Raw genomic sequence first — 17902 nt, 5'->3', positions numbered from 1 at the left:
GAGCTCCTAATCGCCGCGGACCCTTGTCTCTGGCGTTCAACTTCACCCAGGTACCAAATACACTTTTTTCTACAGTATCCTCGTCTTCTTGGAGGGGATAGACAGTATCCCATCTAGGAACATCAGGGTTGATCGCCTGCAACGCTAGATTAACCTCTTGCATGCGCTTTTACTTCCCTCTCTTGGTGGGATGAAGGCTTACTGCCGTAATGCTACCGAGGAGGCCACTGAAGACCCCTCTTTTCACAGATCAATTTAAAAATGCATTCCTGAATGGCTGGGTGTCATGGCAAATATGCATCAACCTCTTCCTGTGATAGCAGCTTTCCTGGGCAGATACCTACCTATTTAGTAATTTTACCAAGACTGATGACTGATTTAAAACCAAGGCAAGTCAATACTTACTACCCTACCCCACGCCAAACGCCATATGCCAAACCCAAAAAACATTCCGGCATCTGGCATCGCCAACCAGCAGGGTTTGGCCGGCACTGCCAAGGTTACCATAAATCCTGGCTATAGCGATGTGCTGCAATGTTGCAAACCATGCACTGGAAGGACGGCAGCGTAACTGGAAGTAGCCTGGGGTCGGAAACCCACAAGATAGCAGTGCTTCTGTGTAGTCGACAAGCACTTCACCTCATGAATTGACTTTCCGAGCAAGGTAAACCATCTCAATCTTGGCTCGCCTATAATTCCTGGTTTACTACTCTGCTGTTTACAACAGTTCATCCTCGCTGATCCTTGCTTCCGCGGTAATAGTTGGCATATCAGACAAAGAACCGGTTCGGGTTTGTTCCAATACGCTTCTTGGTGTGGAAACACTGCTCAATATATTTATGTTATTGTGGCCGAATCTTTGGTTTTCACTCTTCTCGTGTTGCCAAACCAACAGCGTCATCGAGACCTCCACCAGCATAAGTTTTCGTAACCCCTGGCAGAACATGGCACGGCTTACTATAACTCTTGGCGGATTTCCCACTCCGCACTCTCATAGTAAGTGATGTCTTTGCGATTACAGTCCAGCAACTAAGCGCCATTTCAAAAACATGTTGACTTAACCAAGATAGACCCCAGCCCTTGAGCCCCAGCTTCAAGCTGTTTTTTTCTCCTGTTATGTTTTCACTTTCGCATCTTTTGGAAGCAACTAACTATGACCACGAGTAAACACCATCTAGACTGTTCATAAAAAAAAAACTAGCACACTGCCACCCAAGCAACAGTAGGCTCATATCCGGAATGCAGCCGACGCCAACAACCACCGGCCAGCAACCCATTGCTGGCACGGCACCAAGTGTTGGCTGCGCACATGCCGTCCCCGGTGGCGACGGCCGCGTACCTACCACTGCCTGCAACTCTAACTACGCTACCGAAATCTCCTTTGCACCCGCCCTCGCCGCCGCCGTAATTTTTTGCATTCTGACTGTGACCCATGTTGTCCTCGCCTTCACAACCCGCAAGACCTACACCTGGGTGTTGATCATGGGCGGCATCTGGGAGTCGGCAGCTTTCACGGTCCACGCCATCGGGGCCAAGGACCAGCAGTCAGAGCCCCTCGCTGTTGGCTACTCCATGCTCTACCTTCTTGCCCCTCTCTGGATCACAGCTTTCGTCTACATGACCTTTGCCCGCCAGGTATGGTATTGGACCCCGGATCAGAGACTGTTCATGTTAAGCGCCCACGTCCTTTCAAAGGTGTTCGTTCTTGCAGACGTCCTCGCCTTCGTCCTGCAGTTCCTTGGCGCTGCCCTCGTCACGAACCACAAGGCCAAGACCCCCGAGGAAATTCGCCGCGGCGCCATCTTGCACTTGGCCGGCCTGTCGCTGCAGCTCACTGTGACAGCCATCTTCCTTGTCCTGATGGCAGCGTGGCATCTCAAGATGATTGCCTATGAGGCTGAGAGAGCACATTTAGACCCTTATGGCGACTGCAGCCCTGAAGGGCCCATCAGGCGCTCCTGGAAGTTTCTGCACGCGGCCATGTACATCGCGGTGCTTCTCATCGCCATCAGGCTGTGCTTTCGCCTTGCCGAGTCCGGCCAGATCGTCGTCGGCAGCACGCGTGGCGGCCTAGCGAGCTCCCAAATTTTGCAGTACCTCCTAGACGCTGCACCCGTCATGCTGTGCCTGGCAGTGCTGGCCGTCGCGCACCCGGGACGCTTCTTGATTGGTAAGGACTCAGAGATGCCCTCGTGGGCAGAGCGGAGAGCTGCGGCGAGGGAGGCGAGGGATCTACAAGCGCGTAAAGAGGCTGCGTTTGGAAATGGACCGACGGAGTCTATCTCGGATCAGTATTGGGGGACCCGGAATGAGTAAGCCGAAACACCCAAGGACGGACGGCAGTATACTCAGTGGTATTAGTTTCAGTCTTCAGATGAGACTTGACCTTTTATTGGCTTTTGGTGGCGTTTGGACATTGCAAAGTTATTTGTGTTTGAGCAAGGCGTTCGGGGGTTTGGAAAGACCTTTATCAAGATATTGGCGCTTTGGAATTTAAAATGCTATATTTATATTCGTCGTGATCTTAAGTATTATAGCTTTGCTCTCCGCCGTATATGATCAGTCACCTTTTGTTAGTTGTGTAGGACGGTCCCGAGATCATGGTAATAGAACCACTAATCCGGTTTGCTGCTGTGCTCTGTCGAGAGAATGAGGGGGTCCCTTCACTGTCCTGTAATCATACGCTGGGTTACAACAGCCAACACATTCCGTCCACCTGCACCCTCAAGGAAGCAGCAAAGGAAAATATGAAACAAGAAAAAAAATCTAGACTGCAGAACGTGAGATGGGAAACTCGCGACGGGGAACTGAAAATGGGTATCAATTGATCAAGCACCTGTATAAATAAATCCAAAGCCCGCAAGCATAATAAATAAAACATGAGGTTCTAGGTCAGTGACTGTACCCATAGATAACAAACACCCTTCTACCCTCAAGAACCGAATTGAAGAGAGAAAAAAAAAAGTGATGATGCGGTTGCTCCTACGGCCGACATCCGTGGTGAGCGCGGCCGCCATGGACACTCCCGGAAGAAATGAAGCCGAAATTAAATATCCCAGAACGCCGTCAACCTTTTGTGAGTTGTAACATAAAAAGACAAGACTCTGATCAGGAGTCAAACATAAAAAAGCGCGCTAAAATCCGAAAAAGAGCCCTTTTAGGCTAAAATGTTGTACAGAGGCGATAGCAAGATGGTATAGACTTGGTTGAGCAAAATGTCGAAAAGAAAAGAAAAAGAAAAAAAAAGAAAAATAAGCATATGATTGGTTAGTGCTGATGTTCCTCGTGTCTCTCTGAAGCTGGAGAGTAGTATAAAAAGTCAGCGGGCCCCTTATAGGTCGTATGCAATGTTTTGAAAGGATGATCTGGTTAGCAAACTCATTTCTTTTGCTGCTTGAGAATCAGTAAATGCCCCTGAATTGGCGGGGGCTCGTTCCAGTAGACGAAGTGGAAGCTTGACGCTCAACGCCGTTGTAGAAGCCACCGCCGCTGAGGCCCAAGCCTTGCGTGCGTTGCATCTCGTACGGCGATGATTGGTACGGCCCCGAGCCGGCGGTGGACTCCGGGACGTCGGGCCCGTTTTCCATGATGCTACTGCTGTTGTTGACTGCAACTGTACCGACGCTAAACTGCTGACTGCTTTGGCTGTATGGTGATTCCTTCTTGGTCCCGGACTGGTCATACGGCTGCGGTCTGCTGGCGTCGAGCTCATAGACAAAGTTCTGTTGTGGTGGTTGAGCACCAGGGCTGCCCTGCTTGTTGCTGTCAATGATGTTATATGCCATCGAGGCTTGATTGTTACGGGGAGAGTACGAGTTGGGGTTGTTAGATCGGTATTGGTACTTCTGCTGTTTTTCGTTCATGGTCAGTTTTGCCTGAGCCGCCGCCCTGCGCTCCGCCTCCTTGACATTACGCCAGCGAACTGCAAGGGCGCCGATGACGGATAACGCCGCCATGACAACCGAGAGAACGAAGGCCTGCGTGAATGACTTGTTATAAGCGTCAGTGAGGTTAGTGGTGGCCCCGTTAACTTTCTGCACGGTTGTCTTGATCAGGTCAAACTTGAGAGCCTGGTTCGGTGTGACGGAAATGCCAGTCTTTTCGAGGATTGTATCTGCCAGGCTGTTGGCGAAGAGATTCTCGGCGATGAGGATCATGACGGAGGACCCAAGTGCCTGGGCGAAAGCGACTATGGAAAACCCGAGCGACAGGTCGTCGCTATCGGCAAGCGAGGCCTGGACGGCAACGAAAGGCTGCTGGAAGGCCGTACCGAACCCGAGGCCGACGGCGGCTGGAACCACAGTTAGTAGCATAGAGCCCGCAGTCGCCCCATTCCATGTTGTTAATAGACCGGCCCCTACTGACATGAGTAGGGTTCCAAAGATTAGCAAGGGCGCGTAGTGCCCAAAACAGTAGACAAAGACAATGGAGCCAAGGGACCCCAGAATGGTTCCGACAAGCATGGGCCATAAGCAGGTGGCCGCAACGGCGTTTGGATAACTAAGAATCAGCTGAAACCAAAGGGGGATCTGTTGAGTTCATTGGCGACAGTTAGCAAACTAGGCTTCTCTTCCCCGGTGTGAATTGATCACAGCGCGATGAGGAAGTGGGGTGGGGGACATACAAACTTTGTCACGACGAGTGCGGCAGCGCTGATGCAAAGCATGAACCAGAAACTCGAAATGACAGTCCGTTTCTTGAAAAACCGAAGGGGGAGCAGGGCGTCGTCTGCAGCTTTGTGCTGAGAGTATACAAACGCAAGTATAAAGATGATGGTGACGAGGAGCAGAATGATGATGAGCCATGAGTTCCACTCGTATTTTCGCCCAGCAAGCTGCAGTGCGAGCAGCAGACTGATAGCGAGCGGCAGCAAAATCAGGACACCCAAAAGGTCGAGCTTGCGGGAGAAGGCAAGGAACCTCTGTCGCAAATCCATATCCTTTGTGATGACACCGGACGCGCGTGGAGAGGATCTCGGCCTGCCTACCTCGTGCAGGCAGTAGAGAATGATCACAATGATGACGGTGCAAATTGGAATGCTGGTGTAGAAACACCATCTCCAGTTCACATGTGCCGCAAACGCACTGCCGAGCATAGGGGCGCTAACCATGGCCACTGCAGCCGTTCCACCTAGCATACCCACGATCATTGACCGCATGGTGAGCGGCGCAACGAGGGAGCCGAGAAATAGCGCACCGGAGAGAATCCCGGCGGCACCGATGCCCTGGACCGCGCGTCCCATGATGAGGATGGCCTCGAACGGAGCGACTGCAGCAAAAAGTGAGCCAATCTCAAAGACCAGGAGAGCAGCAGCGAAAACCCAGTGCGGTGTGTATTCGATGTACAGTCGCCCAAACAGAAGCTGAAATGCACAGAGGCCCCATAGGTAAGCTGAAACATACCAGGTGGTGCCCTTCAGCGAGTCGGCCGCGTTCTTGGTTTCACGAGGAGTTGTGGGCGTGATGATGTTGATGTTCAAGCCAACGATCAAGACGGCAAGAACAAGGGCCAGTATGACTACGACGAGCCGTATGGTATATAGCACGCTGCCTTCCTTTCCCATGCTGCCTTCCGGCTGCCCCGTCTGGCCTGCGTCTGGCTGTCCAGCCGAGCCATGGAGCGAAAACGCAGTATAGGGAGGGAGAGGGTTTTCGGGGTCGGCGGAGTTTGCACTCGGTCCACGGGTGATGCCAAGCGCCTCGCGTCTGCCATCGTCATCAACGATGGGGATATCAACCATATCAGCATCGCACCCCATGTCAAGGGACTTTTCATCCAGGCGGCGAAGGCTTGAAGAGTTTGAACGGCCCAGTCGGCCAGGGCTCTTGGCCATTGACGAGGAACGACTGCGGGTGCTGATGCTGCGAGTGTTGTGGCCGTCATTCACAGTGGAACTGGTTGAATAGTAATCGCTGCTGCTCCGAGAAATGTTGCTGACAATGGTGTTTTTAGTTGTCTTGCTTGACGATCTTGATGGTGGGGTCCTGATGGGGGTTTCAGACATGTGGGCGAGAGCCTCTTCGAACGTCTCGATTTGCTCAACTGGGGAGGACAGTGGCTGGTTCCTGAGAGATGGATCGGTGCTCACAGACGCGTGCCTGCTGGGGGCCGAGCCGGCGCTGCTGATTCTAAACTCTGGTCGGCAGATGGAAAGCGGTTTGACCTCGGGCAGAGGAACATTTGACATGTTCCTGACCCTCTTGCTTCTGCGACTACCAAATCTCCTGCTGGGCATCCTCCCAATGGAGCCCCCGGGAGGGCCATAGTCGCTCTCGTAATCGAGATCGTTTTCGGTTGAATTTGTCGGCGGGAGGTTGATGTCTTTCTTGTTCAGGTTCGCAAGAATGGACTCACTCCTAGAGACCAAATCGGAGAGGTGGTCGACGGGCGGGTATACATTGTCAGCTGAGCAGACAGACCAGCAGTCATCGTCGGTCCTGGCCCGGGTTGGCCTTGTTGTCTGCATCGAAACGTCGTCCAAGTCTTTCCAAGTCGCCATCTTTGTGAAAAAAAGAGAGGTGGTGAAACAAAACAACGAAAGAAGAAGAAAGAAGAAAAAAAAGGGGGAGTATTTAGAGGTGTGACCAGTCAATCGAGTGGTCAATATCAGTTTCTAGCCTACTAGAAGGTTTGCTGGTAAAAGGTAGATTGTGCTTAGGTAGCCAAGTAAGGCAATGAGTGCTGCACTCAATGGCAAGATACAAAGGAAAATAGATGAACAGACGAAGGAAAAGGGTCCAACGTAGGGGGGTACGTCTTGAAATGAGGGGAAAGAGACTTCTCTTAACCCAGGTGGAAGCAAGATGGAATGGCATATCATTCATAACAGGCAGCATGGCCACAAAGACGCGTGGGGATGGAGCAGGACAAGGCGTGGCGCGTAAATGAGGCCAAGAGAGTAAGAGAAGAACCCAACGCCTCGACTCTGACTCCGCAGGGTCTTGGTACCTCGGTGCACTTTGCCAGTCCAGAGGGTGGCAGCGTCAAGGCTTCAGTGGGCTTAATGTGGGTGAATCCCAGTCAGAACCAGTCAGCGGCGGCTGTTGAGCGGCCCTTACAGCGGCTGCGCAGCGAAGTGTGAGTGGGATGGCACCCGGCTTTCTGGTCAAATTCAATTGATTGCGGATTTGGCAGAGAGAAAAGGAGGCTGTGACAGATGCTGCTTACTGTCCCTGGACCAGTGGCTGACTGTTTTTTGACTGTTGTTGCCCCACATTTCTACCCCTTGAAGGTATCAGTGGAGATCCTGCTTACGGAGTACCTTCGATTGCCATTCACACGTATCTGGCAACAGGATAGAACACGTGGTTACGCTTGGTAGTAGAGTCAAACAGCTTCTTGGTGCCATCGGCTCTACGACATGCGCATCGATTAAACATATACCTTGGTGGGTATTTTGTTTCTCACCTTCCCCCATAGTAGGGGTGATCGGGCTTGCATCCCGAAGGTAGGCTACCATGTGGGTCGGTACTTATATGTATCCAAGTACGTTACCTACCTAGGTAGTTAGGGGCAAGCAAGGCAAGGTAAGGTAGGTCGGGGAAACAATGGATAGGATTTCCATGAAGTTGCACATTTGATCACCCCAAAAGCTGCGAAGTAATCAACTATCACTTTGACACAAACTCATCCCTGAGTCTAGTGCGTTGATGCTCAACGGTATTCAGTTGATGTGCGGCACAGCATACCGGTAATCCATATTACAAGAATCGCCGAACAGGCTGGCTGGCTGAGGAGTGTGGTGTATCCGACAAGGGAGACAAAGCTCACCGGTAAACATTTCACCTCCTCGGTGTCTTTTTTTTTTCTTCTTTTATATGTCTTGCCCTGCACTGCCCCTGCGCTTATCGGAATTGATGTCCGTTTCTATCAAACAACAACCTATTTGTAATACGAAGCACTTCGTACATTCATCTGTTCATTCCACCATAATTCTTATCGGAACTGCCAAGGGGCTGAGTGGCTCCTATTTTCGTGGATTCATTTGCTTGCAACATCTCTCTCATCCTTGTGGCATCCTTTCTACAAATTATTTAATAGTTCCAATTATATTCCAGGTACAACCAGGGCATGCCACGCGCCGGGTTGCCGGCTAGGTAAGGTACCAAGGGATCCAAGGAACGTACTGCGCAAACTACGCCAAAATCAGAACTGTTCCTGATCTGGGGTTTATCTGCCCAGACAACGCTAATGCAAACCCAAGTCTTTACCGTTACATTTGTGACGACCAAGGCCCACGACTTTGGCTGACCCCCGCCCCGTCATCGGCGGGCGCTGATCTCCAAAAGCAAACAAACAGTGAGCGGAGGAATGGATGAATTAATGAACGCACCATCACCGACAGGGAGGCCGGTCCTCCTTGCTACCGGTAGACACCGCCGCAGTACTTGCTCCTTCCTTTTTCTGCTTCATCGATGCATTGTCATTGTTGTGATTGGTATTCACCTAGATAAGCGGCCCCCAGCCGATCAATTGGGGGCCCGCTGCCAAGCCTGTATCGTTGGGTAATAGGGCGCACCACGATGGAGTTGTCGTGCGAGATTTCGAGGAGGATTTTCTTGCTTATCTGCACAATCTAATACACAATCGATATCATGCTGCTCCCCTCGAGCTTGGTCATGGTCATGGTCAGCATGGTTGGTACAAGACCGGTCTGTCCCCGTCGTCCTTCGTAGCCGCGGATCACGACTTGGACATTGTTCCGAGCCAGAGAGAAAGCCTGCGTTCTGTCCAAACACCAAGGCGCAGCAGTTATGGAGCGTCGTCCAGCTTCCTTCGGCTTCCTTGTCAGCCAAATCTTTCTACTCCTCGCTGCGCTACCCCTGGTGGCATCGGCACGCCTGGAGTCGACTGGCATTTCCGTAAAGCTCAACCAGGTTGACTACTATATCTCGCCTTTCTCCGCCGCCAATGTCACCGTAGGCCTCGACGAGCTCAAAGATGTGCCCGCCGTCTTTGGCTTCAAGCCTGTGACCGTGGTGGGCACGCCGACCGTCAAGTCGGATCTGGCGGCTCTGTTCAAGAACTGGACATCAACCGACGATGTCTTCAACAGGGGCTTCATCGGCGCCGTTTTCCTGGCTGGAGCCGATGCTGTCTCGAAGCAGACCATTTTCAACTGCTCCACGTCAGGATCAGTCATATTGCCCCTTGACGCATACCCAGGAAGCACCGTGCCTTCCGGGCCATACTTCCTCGAGGCCGCAACCGGGCGACTGTTCCCCGTCTACAGGCTCTATGTCGACTTTGCGGGCGCCTTCTCCACGTCTCTACTGCAGCGCCCAGACGGTAGCTTTCAGGCGCTGTCAGCCCAAGTTCAGTCGTCATCATCCCTGACCATCGGGGTGCCCAGCCGGCTCTACTACACTCGGACGGTCGACAAACCGCTTGCGGGTGTACGAATTGGAGTCAAGGATATCTTTGCCCTCAAGGGCGTCAAGCAGTCGAATGGCAACAGGGCCTGGTACCAGCTGTACCCTGCCGCGGAGCAGACGGCACCGGCCATGCAGAGACTCATCGACGCCGGGGCCGTCATGATCGGCTTGCAAAAGCCGAGCCAGTTCGCCAACGGAGAGAGCCCCACGGCCGACTGGGTCGACTACCACGCGCCGTACAACCCGCGCGGCGACGGCTACCAAGACCCGAGCTCGTCATCTTCCGGCGCCGGAGCATCAGTGGCGAGCTACGACTGGCTTGACATTGCCATCGGGTCGGACACTGGTGGCTCCATCCGTGGGCCTGCCGGCGTGGGCGGCGTTTTCGGAAACCGCCCCAGCCACGGGTTGGTCACGCTCGACGGTGCGATGCCGCTGTCCCCTTCGCTCGACACGGTCGGTTTCCTACTGCGGGATCCTCACCTATGGGATGTTGCCAACGATGTAATCTTTTCGGGCAACTACACTTCGGTTGCCAAGGCGAGCTACCCAAAGCGCATCCGTACCGTGGGGTTCCCGGCCGCCAACGCGACGGAACCTTGGGCAGTGCTGTTGAATGGGTTTGTTCAGAAGTTGGCGGGCTTCATCGGAAGTGACAGCAGTGTTGAGCCGATGGTTCTCAGCAACGAGTGGATGAGCTCTGGTCCGGCCGGTGCCAATGGGTCTTCGTTGGATGAGATGCTGAGGGCCAGCTACGCTGTGCTCATCGCCAAGCACCAAACGGAGCTGGTTCGGGATCCTTTCTACAAGGACTATGCCGGTGAGTCCGAACCCTGACCAGAATTTTACAGCCCGACCAAGTAGTAGCCGTGACCGTGCTTCAAGTTGCTTTGCTGACAGGCTTTCTTTTCGTCCATTCCCAGCTGCCTTTGACGGTCGCAAACCTTTTGTCAACCCGGCTCCCCTCGCGCGCTGGGCATATGGCGATAGCCTGCCCGTCACCGCCCTCTCCGACGCCCTCCGTAACAAGACAATCTTCAAGGATTGGTTCAACGATTTGGTTCTTCCCCGAGTGTCCGATGAGGCGCAGTGCACGTCATCGATTGTTCTGTATCCCAGCTCCATCGGCTCCGGGCAGTCGTACCGCAACCGATACTCGGGCCCGCCCTCTGTGCCGTTGGGCTTTTCGACCAGCCGCGTCAGCGTGTTCGCCGAGGTCCCCGACAGTGTCTTCCCTCTAGGTGAAGTGGTTGCAAGAAGCAACATTACTGGCCATGATGAGCTGTATCCAGTCGGCGTGGATGTGCTTGTGGCCAAGGGGTGTGATGGGCTGCTGGCCAGACTGGCGGCGGATCTGACAGATGCTGGGGTACTGAAGGTTCCGAAGGTTGGCAGAACCATGGAGGGCGGCGTGCCTGCCATGAGGTAGAGTGTGCTTTTACCTTGATCCCAATGGTCTGCGGGCTACTTCGAGGGGTCTCATAAGATCAAGCCTAACTAAATGCTGAAAGCATGCTTCGTTTCCATGTTAATGTCGTCGAATATTCGGATTGGTATGCTTTCTATTCGTGTCACCAAATGTCAATGGCCTCTTCCATCAGATCTCCTTTGTTCAATAGATCGATTGCCCTTCCACGCATAAACCCATGTACGTATGCTTCGCCCACCAACCGCACTCGCCTCACAGCGGATCTCTTGGGTTCATTTGCTTTCTTTTTGCCTTGTATGCCGCTCCACTCTCCCTGTCCTGGTCTCAAGGCAAATGGTACTCTGCTGCCGCGCACTACTGCACAGACGTCTCCGGGCTTTGTAATCAAGTCAGCGAGACCGTAGTAGCCATTTGAGGTGACAAAAAAGGACCGGCCGTCGCAGTATGCCTCGATGCAGTTCCAGAGGTTGTGGATGCGGCTTTCGACATCGGTGGGAGGATCCTCTTGTTTCTTTCGTTTCTTGGCCCGGGGCCCGCGCCTGTTGCGGAGCGCACCCAGTAACAGCATCAGGGTTTCGCCCGCAAGGGCCACATCTGTTTCTTGTAGTTGCCCCATGCACAGTGCCAGCGCAAGATTGGCCACCCGACTGTTGCTACCGCTGATTGGGTGGTTAGCAGCACCCGGGACGGAGTGTTTTTCGCGCGGCCAGGAGGCGTATGCATATGTCGTTGTGGGCTTTTGGAGCTCTGCAATCAACGCCTCGAGGTCGACCGAAGGTGAGGAGGACCTAGACTGGCCCTCCCGTCTAAAGTATAATCGCCTTGACTCGGGACGCAGGCTGATACGGTAACAGGTCTGGATGACATCGACCGCGACCCCTTTGACTCTCAGTACACGCCCGTCTTTGCCGACGAATTCCGGCTCAACGTTGTTGTAGTTGCCATCGTGCCTGCAGGCTGCAAAGCTGTCGTTGGGGTGACAGTAAATGTTGTTGGTCACGCGATTAATATCCCAACGTATAACCCACGACGGGACCGACGGTGCTTTTATCGACCTCTCGTTGTGCTCGACAATGCAGAGGCTCCTCACACCCGCGTCCCGTATCAGCAGCGCCGAAACCTCCTCGAATACCTGGACAACAGTCTTGCCGTAGTCTGGAACCACCAGTGGCTCCCCGTCGGCTGTCCTAGCCAGTGGATGGCCCAGGAAGCAGTAGATGTGGTCCCTAGGATCTCTGCAGCCCATTAGAGCCCCATGATCCAGCAAGTCCAGAAACCTGTACTGATGCTCCTCTGCCTTTTGCGATGTCCAGTCCGCCCAGCGCATGTGGATGAGCAGTGAGCCTAGGTCTGCCTTGGACGCAAATTCGGTGGCGTGGGTGTTGACCCACTCGATCACGTACATCAGGTCGCGGTAGTTGATGAACTCGCTGTCGTCAGGGACGGCTCGCGACCCGTCGGATGTGGCATCCCCGTATACGATCCGCGGATCTCGCGCCAGCCCAACCTCTTGCAGCACCCAGGCGCGTTGAAACCAGGGCTTCCCGAGCAAGCCAGGGAGGGCGGACCACCTTGGGTCTTGCTCGAATGCCTCGGACGGTCCGGCGGGGAATCGCATGGCCGGCGCATAAGTGGAAAGCAGGCCCGATATCATGGTCGCGGCGCCACTGTCGACATTTTGAGAACCAACGCATGCCAACACCCAGCGAGCGCGACTATAGATAAGACCCATGACAGCCACCTGGGCGCTGCGCTCAGCCATGTCGCGCTGGTTAATGCAGAGAGCATCGGCCCAGAGGGCGCGGGGCGCGTCCTGGAGGCGGAGGCGGTGCAGAGCCCAGTGCAGGTTAGCACCGATGGGGAGCACGGCTCCATTGATGGTGATGGGTCGAGTATCACGCTGCTCATCACCCCATACGTACGAGACTGCGTCGTAGGTGAGGCGCGAATTTCCATCGTCGTCGCCCTCCTCAGCATCACCATTATCGTCATCCTCATCGCTGTGAAGTGAAGCAACCTTGAGCAGGCCAGAGAGCGGCTCGTCTCCCGTCCCAGGGTTTAGTATCAAGAGCCGAAACCTCTGACCGCCCTCCGGCAGCGGGCTGTAGATGCTTCTACGGCGGAGACGAAGATGTATGGGCGTGTTTCCGTTGTGGCCTTGTTGTCCTCCCGAGGCCGATGCCATTGACCAAATCAATCGAGATCCGATGCAACGTCAGCATTCGGCAGCTAATCCCAAAAGAAAAGTAATAAAAGTTAAGATGGGAAGAAAAGCCACGTGCTACTCTGTTTGCTTTGAGGGGTCGAAGATGTGTCGTTCCAATGCATGCGATTTGCTTTTGTCGTGGGACTAATTCTAGTCTAGTTCTAGACTAGCTGCATGCTAATAAGCCACATGTGCATGCACGGGCTGACTACAGGGCTGATAACCTCGAATCAATTGACATTAGCGAAGCACCAGGGGCTTCACCGGCGAAAGTACCACGTACGTCTGGTATTTTTTAAGGTGTTAGGGCTTGATCACAAAAGGCCATTGATCCTTCTGTGTGGGGAGGCGGAGAGCAATGCGACATAGGCTGGGCCCAAGGGCTGCATCAAGATTGGAAGGTGTTGAGTTACAGCAGACTGGGGTCAGAGTTTCGGAGTTTAAAAAGAACAAAAAGAAAAGAAAAAAAAAGCAAAAGGACTTTTTTTCCCGAGGCTCTCATTACCACATCAACATGTCACCAAAAAAAAAAAAAAAAAAAAAAAAAACATCAACATAGGAAAACAGAGACAATAAAGTAAGTGTATGTGCAAATGCGTAAAGGCCTAATATGCTCGAAGTAGAACGCAGCTGTGGGTATTTATGAAAACAAAACAAGGGACGCATTTTACTGTCCCGATTTGCACGCCCAGCCAAGAGAACGCCGATTATATATTTTCAGCCCATATCCTCCCCGTGCTAGTTATTCCTCCTGGGGGATACTCCAGGCAGTCCATCCACAAAGAAAACGAGACAAAATCAGGGCAGCTCGTGCACCGGGCTCAGCGCACCCGGCCTGGATGATTGTTGTTGCGGGTTTGCTCCTTGCTGCTGGTACATGTTGACTCCACCACCGGGAACCAGTGAACCTGGAACCGGGGATACAGGTCCGTTCGCTGCAAGGGGATCTCCAGGAGGTCGGTAGGGTCGGAAGCCTGGGTAGTGAGACGCTGCCGGCGGCGGGTGTTCGGGGGTCACAGGCGTAACGGGCTGGGTGTTGGCCGCGTTTTTCTGTTGCGACTCCCAGCCACCAGCAACGTTGTCGCTTCCCGGAAGCTCGCTTCTCATGCTCCAAGGCCGCGCGGCGTGCGAGTCTAGCTCCGATACAGCCGGGGTATTGGGGGTGGCGACGCCCGTCATCATGCTAGGGGTGCCGTGGCTGCTACTCGCAACCGAGAGGTGATTGTTGGGCCCGACGGTCTTAGCGCCGAAGCCGGAGGCGAAGTGGTCATCGTCGTCGCCGTGATGCGGTGCAGACGATGCGAATATGCCGTTGTCGGGGTGTTTCTCGTTGGGAGTTGCTGCGGCTTGCTGCTTCCGGCGGCGCATGAAGATCAAGACCAAAGCGGCTAGGGCCATGAGGGCTACTGCACCAACACCGGCACCGATGCCAGCCTTCGCACCCGTAGAGAGGCCGCCGGCGCCTCCATCGCCACTTGGGGGCTCCCCTTGACTATCGGCGGGATTCGTCTCTTGCGGGCTGTTGTTGGCGGGGCCGGTGCCGGTGGGTGGGAGCAGGGTCACTGTGGTCTGGCCTGGCGGCTGGGTCGGGACGAAGCCGTTCTCGAACCGGATAGAGCTGCTGATCTTTGGAGGCAGGGACGCGACGTTGACGAGGGTGGAGGGTGCAGAGAAGACAACCCTCCGAGACTCGGTTTCGCGAGGGCAGAAGCAAAAGTCGCCTTTCCTGAGAGTAGAGGGCTTATTGCTCTGCTCGCATGCCATCCACTGGTTTGAAGTGCCGTTGCAGTACACAAGCCCTGTCCATGGTGATTCATCAAGGTTACCCTTGTCCGGGCAGCTATCGTCCTTGTACTCAGGGTCAGTGCAGCCAGCGAGGTAGGTTAAGCCGAAGGCGCCATTGAAGCAGGCTCGATTTCCGAGGCAATTGTCACCCTGTTTGAATATTGATGGAGTGGTGTTTGCGGTTAGCCATTTGGTAGGAAGCTGTCAACGCGTACTTGGAGCTGGGTGTCGTCTCATACATACCACTCCACAGCAGGTTACCCTTCCCAGCGCATCATTGCCGCATGGAATAAAGCTCTGGTCTGACCTCTTGTCCGCCGAGAAATAGCATGTGCCATTGGAGATCAGGGGGTTGTAGTTGCTCATGACGAAGACAGCCTTGGAGAGATAGCCTAGCCTGGTTCAAAAACAAGGCAGCATCGGGCTGTGGTAATTTCTGATTCAGCGGGTGATTGATGACCGGCGACATGCAGGTGGACTGGCTTTTGTTTATGGAGTCTTTGGATCTGCCTGGGATCCTTTGAGGCAAAGGTGAATGCGAAGTGAGGATAACTCGATTGAATAATATGGGGATGACCAATTCGGTGTACGAGCACGGTGTACTATTTCCTACTGGGAAGGAAGCCTGTACCAACTGGAAAAGATGGAGCGAACCGCTCTCGATTGACCTGGATATGCCTTCGGATATCGACTAGAACTAGTTCTAGAAGGCAGAGTGCCAGACAGAAAGGAGATGCCGGCGAGAGTGGTGATGAGAGGGGATGCTTGCAAAAAGGAAGTGATTAACTGACCTGCCCTGCGCAAATTAACGGTGGGTCAAGGATGGGAGTGAAAAGCGGAAAAGCAACCAGAGGGAACAGGATAAAAAGGGCGAAACCAGAGAAGCAAGGGATCGCAACGGGAAGCTGCGCAAATGTGGCCGGACGGTGTCGGGTAAGGAACCAGCAAGTTCCCGTCGGTGGTGGTGTTGGTACTGTTCGTTGTGGGATTAACCAATCTGTTACAGGCATCCTCAGTGATCTCTTTTTCGCTTTTGCTCTCAATTGCTTTTTCTGCCGAGAAAGCTGGGGAGCCTTGGCTCCGAGACGAGTGACGAGTTGACAGGGTGTGACTGTGTTCTATCGTACCCCGCGCGTACCTTCAGCATTTTCTAATCACCGCGAGATACATCAAGGGTACCCGCGTTCGTGCCACCATCACAACTTGATCTACCTGCATGATATCACGACCTTTGCTCCCTTTCCTTGCTTGTTTCGCTGCGGAGCTGCCGTTCACACAATCGTACAGCCATTTCGGGAATTCAACCATGCCTAATCTGGACGGCCTTCAATTTAGTCCGACAGCTTGCATGACGTACAGGTGAAAAGAGCACCAACATAGCGGGCCGTAAAAGAGGGGAAGGTAGAGAAAGATACGCTTGGTGAGGGTAGGTATACCACCTACCTATGCCCCCGACCCGCATTATAAGCCTACAGACTGAAGTGGTATTGAAGTTTGGGTCCGTCCTTAGTCTCAATGCTTACTTACTATGGTATCAGGCGAAAAAAAAAACCCCTTGTCGCCTTGTATATGCGCGTGGGCCTTATTAACTTAACTGTTCGTGGGAACTATCAAGTACCTACTCTCAGTGCTCAGACTAGACGGAGCGCTCCATGTACCCTACCAGCCACATGGCTTTTCGACCAATTAAATCGGTCAAAAAGGAAGCGCTCATTCTACCGGTAGTCTGAGGACAACTTGCCGACTTTGGCCGTTCACGGCGAAATTATACACGGTGTAAACACTGTTCATGCACAGTACCGGCAAAATGTTATATAGTTAGATTACTATGCATTTTTTAAATATTTGAATAACAACTTAAATAAAATTGTAGAAATATAAATTAAATAGCATTAGATAGCCCAAATTTGAAGTTTTTTAATAATATCTAATTTATATTTTTATTTCAATTATATATAATTTGGTTTATTATTTTACTTATACTGTTTATTTATTTTATAATTAAATTTATTTGAAAATAATACGTAATATCATACAATATATATAATATTTTATATTTATATATATTACCCCCCACCCTTTTAATAATTTGGAAATTGTTAAAATAAAAAGGAACGCGTTTAACTTATTAATGTGGTTTATAATTTACGTGCGGTGCCCCACGTAACCCGCACGTAACTTATCCTTACTTATATTACAGGTATAAATAGGGAAATTAATTTCAAATTTGAATTTAAATAAAATAAACTTGAATAATAATATATTATCTTTTACCCGTAATAAGGTTTAATTTATTACTAAATTTATATAAAATCTATTAATAATAACTAATATTAATTAAATAATATAAAAAAACAAAATAGAAAATATTGTGAACGTTATCTTTTTATTTAATTTATTTAAACGAATACATTTATTTGGGTTGGGTTTATATAATCGAACAAATTTCGGTATAATACCAGTTTAATTCTAGGAAAATAAAATAAAAAAATATTATACGCGTTATAAAATGGTATTTAAATAAAAAAACGCGTTAAATTAAATAAATAAATATTATATTTTTGACAAAACGCGGAAATAAAACCACTGCTAATAATTTAATTGCATTTAGCCCAATTTAAATTTAATATAGCGGAATATTTTATTAAAAATTAGAATATATGTTTTTGTAATTAATTGCGGTGGTGAAATACGCGATATACCCCCGATCCGGCGTATAAATACCGGATCCGACCGTTCGGACCACCGCCGGAAATAAAATAAATTAAAAATAAAATAAAATAAAATTAATAAAGGAAAAATGGAATTAAAAAACGTAAAAAAATATAATTTTAAAAATTTGCGACCGTTTGGTTATATTTTTAATTGTTACCGATATAATTTTTGTTTTGTAAATTTTTTTTGATATTTCGGGCAATTTGGTATTATCGCGACGCAATTTTACCAATTATATTGCAATTTTAACGTTTGCAATACGCAAATTAATATTAGAATTAAATTTATTTTAATTTAATTCGTTTAAATAATTTTAATTTCGATATTTAATATCGCACCGTTTTTTAAATTTTTTCGCCGCAAATATTAAAAACCATAGCCGATTTTATTTGG

At 51.2% G+C, this 17902-nt stretch overlaps 6 protein-coding genes across 6 annotated transcripts; 3 read left to right on the top strand and 3 right to left on the bottom strand.

The window, feature by feature from the left end:
• Window positions 1–944: 944 nt before the first annotated feature.
• MGG_10597 (RTA1 domain-containing protein) lies at window positions 945–2316 on the top strand (the record flags this gene model as incomplete). The annotated part of the gene is made up of 2 exons (XM_003721297.1): window positions 945–996; window positions 1202–2316. 2 exons carry the CDS (start codon window positions 945–947, stop codon window positions 2314–2316), a joined length of 1167 nt encoding a protein of 388 aa, XP_003721345.1.
• A 607-nt stretch (window positions 2317–2923) lies between these two features.
• Window positions 2924–6518, bottom strand: MGG_10598 (uncharacterized protein). The gene is made up of 2 exons (XM_003721296.1): window positions 4625–6518; window positions 2924–4529 (listed from the first exon to the last, which is right to left on the bottom strand). Exons 1-2 carry the CDS (start codon window positions 6497–6499, stop codon window positions 3402–3404), a joined length of 3003 nt encoding a protein of 1000 aa, XP_003721344.1. The 5' UTR covers window positions 6500–6518; the 3' UTR covers window positions 2924–3401.
• Window positions 6519–6856: 338 nt separating this feature from the next.
• On the top strand, window positions 6857–8372 carry MGG_15384 (uncharacterized protein; the record flags this gene model as incomplete). Its single annotated transcript, XM_003721295.1, has 4 exons — window positions 6857–7077; window positions 7643–7690; window positions 8058–8096; window positions 8345–8372. 4 exons carry the CDS (start codon window positions 6857–6859, stop codon window positions 8370–8372), a joined length of 336 nt encoding a protein of 111 aa, XP_003721343.1.
• MGG_10600 (uncharacterized protein) lies at window positions 7917–13314 on the bottom strand. Its single transcript, XM_003721293.1, has one exon. It carries the CDS (start codon window positions 12986–12988, stop codon window positions 10946–10948), a length of 2043 nt encoding a protein of 680 aa, XP_003721341.1. The 5' UTR covers window positions 12989–13314; the 3' UTR covers window positions 7917–10945.
• On the top strand, window positions 8754–10803 carry MGG_15383 (glutamyl-tRNA(Gln) amidotransferase; the record flags this gene model as incomplete). The annotated part of the gene is made up of 2 exons (XM_003721294.1): window positions 8754–10194; window positions 10298–10803. The coding sequence occupies 2 exons, from the start codon at window positions 8754–8756 to the stop codon at window positions 10801–10803; spliced, it is 1947 nt and encodes a 648-aa protein (XP_003721342.1).
• A 236-nt stretch (window positions 13315–13550) lies between the features above and the next one.
• MGG_10601 (uncharacterized protein) lies at window positions 13551–15826 on the bottom strand. The gene is made up of 2 exons (XM_003721292.1): window positions 15038–15826; window positions 13551–14944 (listed from the first exon to the last, which is right to left on the bottom strand). Exons 1-2 carry the CDS (start codon window positions 15158–15160, stop codon window positions 13808–13810), a joined length of 1260 nt encoding a protein of 419 aa, XP_003721340.1. The 5' UTR covers window positions 15161–15826; the 3' UTR covers window positions 13551–13807.
• Window positions 15827–17902: the final 2076 nt, after the last annotated feature.

The sequence above is a fragment of the Pyricularia oryzae genome, chromosome 7 (genome assembly GCF_000002495.2).
Source record: "Pyricularia oryzae 70-15 chromosome 7, whole genome shotgun sequence".
Classification (NCBI taxonomy): Eukaryota; Fungi; Ascomycota; class Sordariomycetes; order Magnaporthales; family Pyriculariaceae; genus Pyricularia; species Pyricularia oryzae.
Note: the sequence above shows the minus strand (reverse complement) of the source record. Positions and strands in the feature narration are given on the sequence as shown.

Excerpts from the sequence above, each read along its gene's own strand:
- MGG_10598 (XM_003721296.1), bottom strand. The coding sequence starts at position 6,499 with ATGGCGACTTGGAAAGACTTGGACGACGTTTCGATGCAGACAACAAGG. Across the intron at positions 4,530-4,624 it reads CACTCGTCGTGACAAAGTTT|ATCCCCCTTTGGTTTCAGCT; the intron begins GTATGTCCCCCA and ends TGAACTCAACAG.
- MGG_10600 (XM_003721293.1), bottom strand. The coding sequence starts at position 12,988 with ATGGCATCGGCCTCGGGAGGACAACAAGGCCACAACGGAAACACGCCC.
- MGG_10601 (XM_003721292.1), bottom strand. The coding sequence starts at position 15,160 with ATGAGCAACTACAACCCCCTGATCTCCAATGGCACATGCTATTTCTCG. Across the intron at positions 14,945-15,037 it reads GGGTAACCTGCTGTGGAGTG|GGTGACAATTGCCTCGGAAA; the intron begins GTATGTATGAGA and ends ATATTCAAACAG.